Here is a 12,943-nt window from a genome sequence, read left to right as displayed (position 1 = left end):
GTTGTTGGCTCGGGTAATATCTTTGATCATTTTTTCCTTCTTTCAAATTTCTACATATATAGTAAATTATAATACTTCCTCCATTTCATATTAGATGCCACATTGTTGTTAAAACGGACTCCTAGGCAAAATTTCCTAAGCATGTTTAAGTAGTATAAAGTGAAATAGATTAATTGTAGTGGTCCCATGTGAAAAGGAGGAAAAAAAACTGTTGGGGACCACATATAAAGTGAAGTAGATTAGTGTACTTAAAACAAGTTAGTAAGGGTAAAATGGTAAAAGTATAAGGCAAGAGTTACTAAATAAGGAAAAAAAAAACATTGTTGCATTTATTTTGAAACATCAAAAAATGTACAATGTGGCATCTATTATGAAACGGAGGAAGTATGAATTATTCTTCAATATAACATTTTGGCTTCAAGAGAGTTTATATACCATTCTTCGATAGGACCGAGTTCATGTGAGAAGGATATTAGGGTGAGAAGTGAGAAAAACTTTGGATCGTTATATCAGCAGAACTTAATAGTCGAAAAAAGATTTTGCGTCACTGATGGCAAAATTGTAAACAAATAATATGATACAATCTTGTTTTTAAAACTTAGGTTAATGTGAAAGAACATAACTAATGTAATTAAATGGTGTAGTAGTGTTTTTTTTTTGCTCGGGATCTGTAGTAGTATTAATTCAGAAGGTTATAAATTTAGAAGAGTATTTTTTATATATAAGAGTACTCAAATTAGAACATTTTATTAGCATTAGCTTAATGAGTATTAATATATACATTTGTATGTAATTGTTTCAAAAATATAAATATATCTTTGTCTTCAAATAATTTTGTTTCTTACAAAGATCAACATGAGATTGTAGATTAGTTGGTTAGGTTTCATTTGCCTCTTAAAGGAAAGGTCATGGTTTAAGTCTTAATACACACATTTTTATAGTCCAATACTCTCATTTGATTGTATGTGAAAGAGAGAATACATGTGGTAACATGACATGTTTTTGTCTTTTTTTTGCATCTAATACTAACTATATACATATGTATTACTACTAAAATTGGTCATCATACTGGTAGGACACAGAGCACGCAACCTAATGTGGGGTTTTTTTTGGGTGTATAGTGTATTTTTAGATGGATGCACCATAATGCAATGAAGGTTGATAAGTCTCACATTCAAGATTCTCAATGATAATCTTATTAATATTATGTTAAATATCTATAGTTCTACAAAGTTAATTTTAGCGAATCCGAAAGGTAGGAAGTATAGGTGATCTATGTCATACATGATGTTGTTATATTTTTCTAACTTTAAGTTAAAAAAATTGTGGAACTGTATAGATTAAGAAGAAACGCAAATAGTATTACATCTATTAGCATACTAGGGCTATGTTTTTGAACCCAATTAAATTGAGCTTAAACTATCTGAAATAAATTTAATTGAATGAAAATTGTGAGATAAAACTAACTAAAATGAACTGAATCTGTCTAAACTAAATTTTTATTAATTCGGTTAAAAAAAGGGTAATGTTATATATAGCTCTAAGGGCTACATATAAGCATTAAATACATGTCTTAAAATGGAAACAGTTTATGAATTCATGACAAAATTTCACATCATTTAAGGTAATAAATGCTTGATTCAAATTTTTATTTCTATTTTAAGCTTGTTATATATAGCCCTAAGGGCTTCGTATATCATTTTCCAAAAAAAAAAAAACATGGCTTGGCTATGACATTTTGATAGACATAGAGATAGATACTAAAGGTGAAGGTGGGTGTGAGAATTGAGAAGGATGGCGAAAATGGTATGGTCAAGCTCAACATCAACATCGGAATTATGTAGAAGAGGAGGCATACGCATACGCATGCCTATTCCTGTTTCTCTCTCCTCAAACTCAAATGGCGGCTCTCTGCTCTCCTTTGTTCCTATTCACCAATTCCGAGGACAACGGCCCATTTCATATTCAGCCATTTCATATTCAGTGAAAACGCGAGCATCAAAAAGAGAAAGAGAGATTGAGAAGAAACAGGAAGCAGAAGAAGAAGAAATAGAAGAAGTTGAAGAAGAGGTTCCATGGATACAAGAAAAGGCTTTGGATTTAGTGGAGTTTACTGGTTCTGTTACTCAGGCTATTCCTGGCCCTAGAGTCGCCCATACATCTTTTCCTTGGTTTCTTGTTCTTCCTGTTGCTTTTATTGGCTTCACTTTTGTAACTAGCTTTGTCAAAACCCTCAAAAAGTTATCTTCTCCAAGAGAACAGCGTCGTAAGATGGTATTCTCTACCTTTTTTCTTCTTCTTCTTCTTCTTCACTTCATTCATACTATACTTATACACTTATACTGCATTCATTCCATTGCTCTCTCTTCAGGTTAACAAAAATGCGATGCTAATCAAGTCAATTGATCAACTCTTTGAACAAGGCAGAGATGCTCTTCAGCCTTCTGCTTTGGACGATATCGTCAACAAGGTTGTAAATTATTCAACATTGTTTCTGTCATAACATAACATAAGAATATAAAAATCTTTTTTTTTTGTCTTCTCATCTTTCTTTGTCACATCTGCTAATACCAGACAGGTTTTGGCATGGACGATATTCTGCGCAAGTACATCCGTTACGCATTCAATGATAAACCATTCAATGGAGACACAGTTGCAGACTTAATTCAACTAAGGAAAGCCTCAATGTTGACTCATTCTCAAGTTGCTCAAACTTTAAATGAAATTTCAAGACGAATTGTCAAGGACAAAGGTATTTTTTCCAAACTTTTACCTATGTATCCTTATATTCCTTGTAATCTTTAATTATTGTCTCAAAGACTCGATTAAATGCTCATCTACAGTTTCTAGTTACACATTCATATCATTTCCTACCTCAATCTTTTACATCAAAGTTGTTCATTTCACTTCATTGTTGTATATGTAAGTCGTGCCTTCTGTCTCTTTATCTATTGTAATTCCCGAATACTTGATGTTGCCTGGACGCTGGTGTACTGGTTGATAAGCTTGTCCTATTGTGTTCTTGGCTAAGGAGTTGGGAGTGTAAAAGACATCAAACATATATGATCACTTCTCATGGAAATTCTGAATTATTGGGTTCTTGTATTTGTGGAAATTGGGAGGTATTTAGTGCTAGAGGATTGAGTATCTTTTAATTATTATAGCGTGGTCATGGGATATCAAGAGATTTAGGGAAGGAACTTACACATGTATTTGACACTAGCTAAATTTGGGGTTTGTGCTATGTGATTCTCACAAACAAGGGAGGAACTACTACCAAAGAATGTGAGAGATGTAAAATCACTAAAGTGTGTGAGACCACAAAGGCACCAACTCCTCGTGTGCAAGGAAATCTGGATGTGGACAATGAGCATTAACAGACAATCTGATGTCAGAGGCTTTGGGTGGGGTTTGTGGGTAGGACATCGTGAATTGTATGCTAGAGTTGGCTTTCAACTTCTCCCTCCACATCTTGGTATTCCAACAGGGCTGAGGCCTGAGTGCTAAAGATCATAACAGTGAGAAGTTTTCTTTTTACCTTTGCTTCCTACTTGAAATTTAGTAGATAGAGTGTGCTCCTGTGATTTTCACCTAATTGTGAGAAGGGCTTGTCCATGTGAAATTGTGGATTTGTCCCTTTCTTGTATGTGTATCTGTATTAAATCATACTTCCATCTTTCTTAAACAACTAGATGTAAAGAATTTTGTGTTTTATCTAATGTAGCCTCTTATAATCCAAAGCTGGGTTACTGCCAGTAGTGATCTTCAATTTTGTTACTGTTAATATATGTGCCACAATTGCATGTCTGTCCTCTATTTAGTGTTACTTGGAACACTTTTCTATGCATCTTCGAAAATTGTGTTTCCACTTTCAACATGATGTGATAATGCATCTCGTTCTTTTAGGTCCTGTTGTCATGGATGCTTCGGGTTATACTGAAAGGGGTTTCAAGAGAAAGCTTGCAGTTCAGGCTCTCTTTGGGAAGGTTTTCTATTTGTCTGAGGTGAGCTGCTTTCTTGTAAATTTACAAGCTTTCATCTGTTGTAACCAGTTCTCAGATTTTATTGGCACAGGGGCACGGTTTCAAGTGAATAGTTGCCAAACCCCTGAACCACTCTCCAAGAGGAAGAAACTGTCGTTAGAAAGAATATATTTTAACTTGAAAGCAAGTTATTATGATAATTGTGAGATCAAGTAGGTATTTTGATATTTATAGTTATAGATTGATTTCTCTTTTCGATGTATTTTTTTTAGTTTCTGACTTCTGATTAAGTTCCTGAGTGCTTCAGATATTGCTGCTAAAAGAGACATCTCAACTAGATTTCAATTTTATGATGAGATTTTGAAGGGGTAATTTGGCTTAGAACTTCATTCATTCTCGTAAATGGTGAGGGCTTGTTTGGCTTGTAGGATCCAAGTCCGATAGAATTAAGGGGATGAAAGAAATGCCGGATTGGATTGGAGTGGGAGACGGGGGTTGCTTGAACTTTGACCTGTCCTATTAAACCTAAGGCATATACGGTTGTCAAATGAACCAAAGAATAAACAATCCCTTAGTTATTACCCTTTTTTCGCTAAAAGACCATCCATAGCCACATCAGTTTCCAACTTTCCATACATAAACTTTTCTCGCCCTTGATGAATTTGTTAACCATTTCCCATTGAGGGGGTAAAGATTAGTATATGCAATTGACTTGCTGTTCTAAACATTCTAATATGCATATTGGGATTATAGGTGTCTTTCCGCACAATGCCCATGTTCTGGTTACATCTCTAGACACTTTAACAATTACGAGATCCTTGTTAAGTATGTTGCCATGGGCTGGATATGGGATGTCTTGATGTAACTATCTGACTGTTTGCTAGAACCCTTGTGATAATTTTTGTTAGATGAGACATGTAACTCTAGTGTGTGATCATCAAGCACAACAACCTGTTTAGTTGGGTCGGCTTGACTTGTGAGAGCTTCTGGTCCAATTGGGCACTTAATCTCGCCAACTTGATAAAAAAATGAGAAAATAAAGATAATGTAGTGTTTAAATTGTAAAGTTGCTTCAATTTGCTTAAAATATTAAGCTTTGAGAGTTTACCACTATCTAACTGCTTGTTATCCCATATGGCATGTAGTGAATAGTGTTATTGCAACTTTTAGAAGTAACAAGATGGTTGAAAGGTTACTAATTTGCTGACATTTTCAACATGTTCTGGTACTTTGGCCACAACAAATTCCTATTCTAGCCATGGCCTCTAGCCATGACAGGACCGCTATCTATATGGAAACTGACCTTTTTCATGCCTTGTACTCTCGAGTAATTTTGCTTCGACTTTGATGCAGCTGCCAGAGTTCTGTTCAAGAGACAGCTCTTTAATTGTGAAGGAAATTTTTGGGGTTACAGAGTAAGTCCCCTGCTCGGATGTTGCTGATTTCAGCTGTTCTTATTTATTCTGTTTCCTGATTTTCTGTTCCTGATTGTTGCAGTGAAGACGCAGAAATGCTACGGATACACACTCTTTCTAACTCTGGAGACATAGAAACGCTTGAGAAGATGATTGAAGATAGATCTGATTCAGATGATAATAGTGAAAGCTGAGCATAATAATTTAATATAATCTAAGTGCATATTGCTATGCTGTAAGAGCTTTTCAGTTCCTTATGATGGCTCTCTAAAAGTTGAATCGTTCTAGAAGTCTTGTGCGTAAGATTTAGGAAGAGACCTCTTTTCTCGAACGGATCTCCGGCCAAGTTACACTTTTTTTATAAACCAAATTATAGATTCTTCTAAGTTCAGACCAATAACTCAAATTTTGATGTACCATGAGAAGTCATGGACTTGAATACAGTATTGATTGCCTCGAATTGCGGGACTTTGGAGTTGGTTTTAGTGACACCTTTAAGGGGATATTGGAGGTAAATTTGTAGGTGGACCAGAGAGCATGATGCTCTCTGTGCACCTGTTACATAACGGCGACGTTTTGTTAAGTATGTGAGTGAAATTTATTCCCCTCAAAGAAATTAAAAAAAATAAAATTTGCTAAACAAAAATTGCTGATAGTTTCCCACCAAATTGCGGCGGTGGGGTAACTACTCATATCTCCTCATATTTGTATATTGGTGGAGTACATCAAACTTTACCAAAAAAACTACTATTATTATGGTTTGAGTAAACTTTCAAAATATTATTAAAACTATATTACTCTCTCCGTCTCAAAATATAGTTCTATTTCATTTTGGGTGTCCCAAAATATAGTTTCTCATTTCCATATTAATTGCAAATGAATACAATCGTAAAAAAGAAACATGAATATATCAAAGAAAGAACACCATAATAATTATAAAAGAACATGTTTATAAAGTACTTGAGAAACGAAAGGCTTTTTAAAATTCATAAACATGAAATAAACCTAACAAGAACATTAAGGTATAAAACAAAGAACAACATACTAATTGCAAATGACATGTGCATATAATACTTGAGATTCGAAAAAAAAAATTATTAAAAATCACAAAGATTAATAAAAACATAAAAGAACATGACGATACCAAACAAAGAACGTCATATTGATTATAAAAGAACATAAACGTATAATCGCTGAGATACAAAAAACTATATAAAAATTCACCCGAATTTTTTGGGAGTTCTATCATTTTGTTTTTTTAAAAAAAAATTATTATTATTTTTAAAATATATTTCCCTTTCTTTAAATTGCATTTGATATCCAAGGTCATGCATTTTGGAGTAGGACCACGTAGAGGAAGGTGGTCTCTAGTCCACCATCCACGCTTTGGATATTGGTTGCTTAAAGTTTTTTTTGGTTGTTAGAGAGTGACTAAGTGCAATGATGTGGATTGATCTCAAGTCTCATGTACCACCTCTATAAGCTTTTGCTAACTAAGCTAGACAACACGCACCGTTGCTAAAAGTTGATAAATTGGTAGCATTATTCGTAGCATCACAGGTTGATGCTAATTTGGAAGGGATTGCTATCGGTTTGCTTATGCTTTAAGTGCAAGACCAAGTTTAACTTTGGCAAACTAGCGAAAATTCAAATTATTCAATTTCATTCATCAATATCCTACAAAGAAGCTTAAATCAAAAACAAATATTGATCTTAGGGAACATTGAAATTGCAACAATATAATCGTGAATAAATAAATATATACTAGTGCTAGAAACATAGTGTAAATACTAGAAAGCATATAATAAAACTAATACAAAGATAAGATAAGCTAAGGTGAATCTAACACTATTCTTGATTTCCTATTACGACTTCCACAAAGAAACGATATACTAATGTGTAGATGGGTATGAATTACTTCAAACTTTATTGAGTGAAAGTTAACAAAGATACCCTCATTCTCTCAAGAGAAAAATACTAGTCGAAAATAAGATATGGTATTGTTGACCTACATTATAGAATGAAGTTATGAGATGTCATCTAAGGGAGACACAACAACTCTTTTGAACCTTTCTCACCATAGTCACCAATATAAGTCAAAGCTTATAATTGTAATTAATTTTTTTAATGATAGGTACGTAGACCTAGGAATGGGCGGGCTTGGGGCGATGGGGGTCAGGCTTGGCCCGAGCCCGTGAGTGGCAGTTTGTGCCAGGCCGGGCCTGAAATTTCCAGATTTTGTCTACGACTCGTCTAGTCTGCGAGCCACGCTCGTGCCTCCTACGGGTTTGGCTTGCGGGCCATATAAGCGGGATTGTGCTGGGCCGAATCTAAATGTAGCGGACAACGGACTATACCGGGGCGTGGATTATGCACTAGGGTGTACAATGCTCATCGTACACCCAAAAAGAACATAACATTTATATAAAAGAACACGAACTGTTTTCAACCACTTTTCAACTTTAAAAAAGAACACACAACTTAAAATTAAAGAACATAGGTTATAATGAAAAAAACATATGGTAAATAAACATATATGCTTAAGGTAAAAGAACATGTACCTTTTAAATATAAATTTGAAAAATGAATCTTTAGTTGCAAAATTTAGGAAAACAAATAACAAATTTTAAAAAATTATAAACTCTAAAAATGATAAAACGACATAGTTTAGAAAAGGGAGCACCATTTCTTTCAAAAAAAAAAAAAAAAAAAAAAAGGGAGCACCATACTATGCACCCTACTTATTAAATTGAAATATTAATGCATCAATTTTGATGAGCAAAGAAAACATGCGTGAAGGCTGACTGAAGCAACTTAGTTATACATTACCGGGGTCCGGGTGTGAAGAGTGTTTGTGTTTCCGTAGAGTGGAGCCGGTGGAGAGAGAGAATGGGAAGCGTGGCACAAATACCAACGAGCTTTGGGCATGAACTTAGAGCTTGCCTTCGCTGCAGGCTTGTCAAAACCTACGATCAGGTATTATAGATTATTTTCTTTGGTATGGTTAATTTTAGGGTTTTTTTTTTTTTTGATAGTGTATACAAGTATTTATTGTTTCTTCTTTCTGTAATGTCGTGTTTGATTGCTTGCACTTGCACTTGCACTTGCAGTTTAGAGAATCAGGATGCGAAAACTGTCCCTTCTTTGGTTTGGATAAAGATCATGAGCGTGTTGTTGAGTGCACTACTCCTAATTTCACTGGGTCTGAGACTGGGTTTCTTTCTCTTCAATTCAATTAAAGCATGCCTTTCTGTTTCTGATTTTGTAGGATTGGATTTTATGTTTTTGGGTTTTTCTAGGTTAATTTCTGTTATGGATCCAACTAGAAGCTGGGCTGCTCGCTGGCTACGAATTGGTATGTCACATGCCGCAATATCAGTTTTTTCGGTTTATTTTGTTATGTCTCCATACCCACTTGAGACAAATACTGCTGCTTTAACATCTATTCTGTTATATAGCAATGTAGAGGCTTAACTAGGTGGCTCTCAAATGAGTGCTTACTTTGTGCCCTCCAATTAGGTATTTACGTGTGCTATACTACTTGTGCTTTTACACCCTTTTGTGTAGATTGAAGGATTTCTTTTGTTTTTCCCCCTACAACTGAGAAGCGGAGTCTTTGTTAGGTATAAGGAATATGGTTTGTTAATGAGAATATTCTTCCAATTCAACTCGACAAGTAGACGAGAAATCTGTAAGAGTAAAATGAAGTTAAACTCGAATGGTAGATTATGAGGGGTTGGATTTTGTGGAATGGTGAGATGGTCATGATCCCCGTCGCTAAGAATTTAGGGAAGTACTCACTAGTCACTACTCAGAAAGGTAGTTGACCAGGCCGTGAATAGTGGTGAGGGTTTTCGTGATTGATGTCTAATAGATTTTCAAGGGTGTGTCTCTGTTTTCTTATTCATATCAGAGTGGTGTTGGTTCAAATATCTAGGTTGTAGAGGAACAATTGATGAGGAGCCTGTGGCTAGAAGACAAAAAAGTCGAAGCTGGCCAACAGTGGGCTCTATCGGTATTTCACGGATCACAAAGAACAGTTAGGGTTTAGGAATGACCAATGGTACACACTTGAGGTATGAGAACTGTCATGTGGAGGCGTGAGGATGTGGTGCACTCGATGTTACATGAGGTGACTATGAGATAGTAGATGATTCCCGTCATGTGTTGGTGCATGAAACATTGCTAGAAGTATGTGTTACGGAATCCTTGAACAATGCAATTTGAGGATCTGGAAATATTGTCCAATAACATCTTTTGTGATATGGGAGAAAATTCTTGTGATTCGTGCAAATCATAAGAGTTTTATAGTTAGGAGGAATAATGAGAAAATTCTTGTGATTCGTGCAATAACCCTTCCATCCATTGGCCCGATTTGCTTCTACAAATGGCTTCCATACTTGCATGAAGGTTAGCAATACAAAAAGAGGCATCCATTGTTATAGTAAAATCATGATTCGGGGAGATTTGAGGTGGTTGCGGAGTTTATGGATTGAGGTTAGAATAGGTCTTGAGTAAGCATATTCATTGCCTCTGTTTCCTGTTCACTTTATTGCAGCTTTATGCTCTTTAGTTTCCGTGATATCAATCTTGACAATCTACATTTATTTGTCATTTTTCGCATGTTGACGTATCATATGATCTATTATGGGGAAGCATTCTCTTTCGTTTTGGATTATTTCTATGGGTATAATGATAGGGGCCTGAGATGACCTGCCACGGCCATATACTTTAACATGTAATAATTTAGTTCTTTCCAGTGCTGTTGATGGCAATTATATGTTGGATTATGCTTGTTCTATGGTTTTGCATGCTCTATGTAACTTGGAGTTGGTTCAAACTTTAATGTACAGTGACCTAGCGTATGATCCACTGTGGGATCAAATCCCTTCTTCATTGATTCTAATCGCAATGCCGCCACTGCCAATTGTTATGGGTATAATGTTACATGCCTGCTTCTGAGACTCTGAGTTACCTTTTTTTTTGTTGAGTCTGGTTAAGCTTTTCATAGTTTCTCATGAATGTCTTGTTAGCTACTTAAATAGTTTAATTACAACTCTGGATAAGCAATTCATGGTGCTGTGTTTGGCATTTTTATGATGCGTTTCTGTTTGATGTGTATACATCATTTAGTTGTGTTATTTCAGATAGTATCCGAATGACTAAAGCTGTGGATTAAGATATGACAACTTGTGATTCTACATTTGCAGGCAGATTCGTTCCAGGCTGCTACACTCTTGCTGTATCGGAGGCACTTCCAGAGGAATTCCAGGTGCATTTTGATATTTGCATCTTGTCATCATGCCCTTCTATAAATGCCTTAGCTTCTTGGGATTCCCGTTCTGTGTTGGCTTTTTCTCCTGAATCCATATGATTTTAGTCAAATTTTTAGTGTTTGTAGTGCTTTCAACGAGAGTATGTGTTTTTTTAAAACTTTTGAAGATTAAGCAATTGCACATTCGGCTCTTAAATGGGACTGAATAGGGGATGTACGATATATTAAGCAATGCATATAATTTGAAACTATTTTAAATGTTAGAAAATGGAAATTAAAATGCTCCTATTCTCTGAATCCACTTTTACGTTCTTTTAGTTTGAGTATCTATATTTCCATCACTTAGGGCTCTCACTTTTCAGAACTCGGCGTTTTTTGTTCTTTTTCTAAAAAACATTGATGACCAGTTATCACTCTTTGTTTCCTGTCAACAGAAAAATTATAATGTTGGTTACCTCGGTGATTCTAATGTGATACCCTTTAGCACTTAATATCATTTCATGGACTGAAACTTTGTTAAAGATCAATTCGTAGATGGTGGACTAGTGTAGTGTCTACCATTCTAATGATAGACACGGGCCAAAACGCTGCCAAAAAACATAAAATGCGAGAAACTAATGTACACTGCCCTTCAATGAACATGTGAAACTAATGTACATCAAGTGTTCTCCATTGAACATCGATCTCGACGATTCTCCTTTTTTAACCTTTATCTTTATGCTTCTTAGTTTGTTTATTGCAGATATTTTTTTGTTCATTGTGTTTTCTGTGTCTGTTCATTAGGTTGAGTGTTTGTTCATCAGATATTTCCTCTTATGTTTATCTTTTTTTTTTCATTGCTGATTTAGATGTTCATGGAGTCCCGTGTGTTGTTCTTTTGCTTAGTTTGTTGATTGAGAATGTTGTTTTGTTGATTGAGAATGTTCTTTTGTTCATTGTGTTGAATGGTGCGCACCATTTAGATGGTAGACTCATGTCTACCATCTAATTTGCGGTTAAAGATTGTTGTTGTAAGTTGTATATCCAGGATAAATTTAGTTTATTATGTTGATTGAGCTGTCATATAGGTAACTATGGGTTACCTTTTGAAGTGAGGGTACATTGGATCTGAAGCAAAAGGGAGAACAGAGTGGGGAGGTTTGGGGTGAAGGGTGGGAAGAGGGAGAGCTGGGGGAAGCGGTGGTTGCGGGGTTGAGGGTGGAGCTAATGGGTAGCTAATATGATGATAGTCAGATGGTGGTTGACTTGTGATTAGGCAGTTGATGTACGATTTTGGATGGTGACCCTTAAAGGTAGCTAAGTAGATGAAAGGTCGTGTAAGGGAGGGAAAGAAGATAGCAGTAAAACCTGTGGTCCTAATGTCCCATCCTGCCGAGTATGCATTCGGCTTGTTCTGTACTTCCTAATTGCTGTTACTGAGGGATGATAATGCATTATGGATCATGTTCAACTGAATATTGCTGTTACTGAGGGATGATAATGCATTATGGATCTTGTTCAACTGAATTGCTGTTACTGAAGGATATATAACATTTTGCTTCACTGAATATTGCTGTTACTGAGGGATGATAATGCATTATGGTACATATTCAACTGTTTCTGTCTAAGGAATGCGCATTCCTAGTCCTTTTGCCTATCCCACGTTTCAATGTAATATGTTGAAGGGGAAACTAAAGCTTCTTTTTCTTTTTTCTTATGCAGGCTATTTGCGAGGATGAGCGTGTTCAGTATGTACCTCCAAAGCGCTGATAATATTGTAGTTTATAGGTTTGTAGGTTTGTAGGTTTGTTGATAGTTATCAATGATGATGCAAGGGAGGTTGTACACAAGCTAACACTCAGAGTTGCTGACTCCAACTTTTAACTAATGTGTGGCGAAACTAGTTATAACATTCTAATCAATCTTACTCCTTGTTTTGAAGGGAGACATCACTGCCAAGTCTTCGAGAAAGTTTGGTTTTTGAATCTTCTCTTTTATGGTCTCAGCCTAGGGCATACAAGTTGAAGCATTTCCATCCTTTTTCCAGCCCAATTACCAGATATCTCTTTAGAAAACGGTTCTTTGACATATATAAAAAGGTTTCCGGGTGACATTTGCATAAAAAAGGGTTAAGTCAAATAAATTTTGGGGCCAAATTGAAGTTCTTTTGCCTGATTGAACTCTCTAATTTTTTGTTAGATTAACTCGACTCAAACATTCCCATGAATAGATGAAAATACTATAAACGGTTAAACATCTTTGCCAGTTTTCCTCTTTTCTCAGAATACATT

The 12,943-nt window shown here is 35.6% G+C and overlaps 2 protein-coding genes across 2 annotated transcripts; both read left to right on the top strand.

The window, feature by feature from the left end:
* Positions 1-1,698: 1,698 nt before the first annotated feature.
* Positions 1,699-5,858, top strand: LOC104902511 (hypothetical protein). Its single transcript, XM_010690302.4, has 6 exons — positions 1,699-2,274; positions 2,372-2,470; positions 2,575-2,752; positions 3,907-4,004; positions 5,337-5,398; positions 5,481-5,858. Exons 1-6 carry the CDS (start codon positions 1,795-1,797, stop codon positions 5,590-5,592), a joined length of 1,029 nt encoding a protein of 342 aa, XP_010688604.2. The 5' UTR covers positions 1,699-1,794; the 3' UTR covers positions 5,593-5,858.
* A 2,315-nt stretch (positions 5,859-8,173) lies between these two features.
* Positions 8,174-12,604, top strand: LOC104902510 (transcription elongation factor SPT4 homolog 2). The gene is made up of 5 exons (XM_010690301.4): positions 8,174-8,374; positions 8,509-8,600; positions 8,698-8,753; positions 10,609-10,670; positions 12,375-12,604. The coding sequence occupies exons 1-5, from the start codon at positions 8,288-8,290 to the stop codon at positions 12,420-12,422; spliced, it is 345 nt and encodes a 114-aa protein (XP_010688603.1). The 5' UTR covers positions 8,174-8,287; the 3' UTR covers positions 12,423-12,604.
* Positions 12,605-12,943: the final 339 nt, after the last annotated feature.

The sequence above is a fragment of the Beta vulgaris genome, chromosome 9 (assembly GCF_026745355.1).
Source record: "Beta vulgaris subsp. vulgaris cultivar EL10 chromosome 9, EL10.2, whole genome shotgun sequence".
NCBI classification, from domain to species: Eukaryota; Viridiplantae; Streptophyta; class Magnoliopsida; order Caryophyllales; family Amaranthaceae; genus Beta; species Beta vulgaris.
The sequence above is the reverse complement of the archived record's forward strand: the minus strand, read 5'-3'. Positions and strand labels throughout refer to the sequence as shown.

Coding starts and splice junctions, on each gene's coding strand:
- LOC104902511 (XM_010690302.4), top strand. CDS start 1,795: ATGGCGAAAATGGTATGGTCAAGCTCAACATCAACATCGGAATTATGT. Junction 2,275..2,371: donor GAGAACAGCGTCGTAAGATG/GTATTCTCTACC, acceptor CTCTCTCTTCAG/GTTAACAAAAATGCGATGCT. Junction 5,399..5,480: donor GAAATTTTTGGGGTTACAGA/GTAAGTCCCCTG, acceptor TGATTGTTGCAG/TGAAGACGCAGAAATGCTAC.
- LOC104902510 (XM_010690301.4), top strand. CDS start 8,288: ATGGGAAGCGTGGCACAAATACCAACGAGCTTTGGGCATGAACTTAGA. Junction 8,375..8,508: donor TTGTCAAAACCTACGATCAG/GTATTATAGATT, acceptor TTGCACTTGCAG/TTTAGAGAATCAGGATGCGA. Junction 8,754..10,608: donor TGCTCGCTGGCTACGAATTG/GTATGTCACATG, acceptor CTACATTTGCAG/GCAGATTCGTTCCAGGCTGC.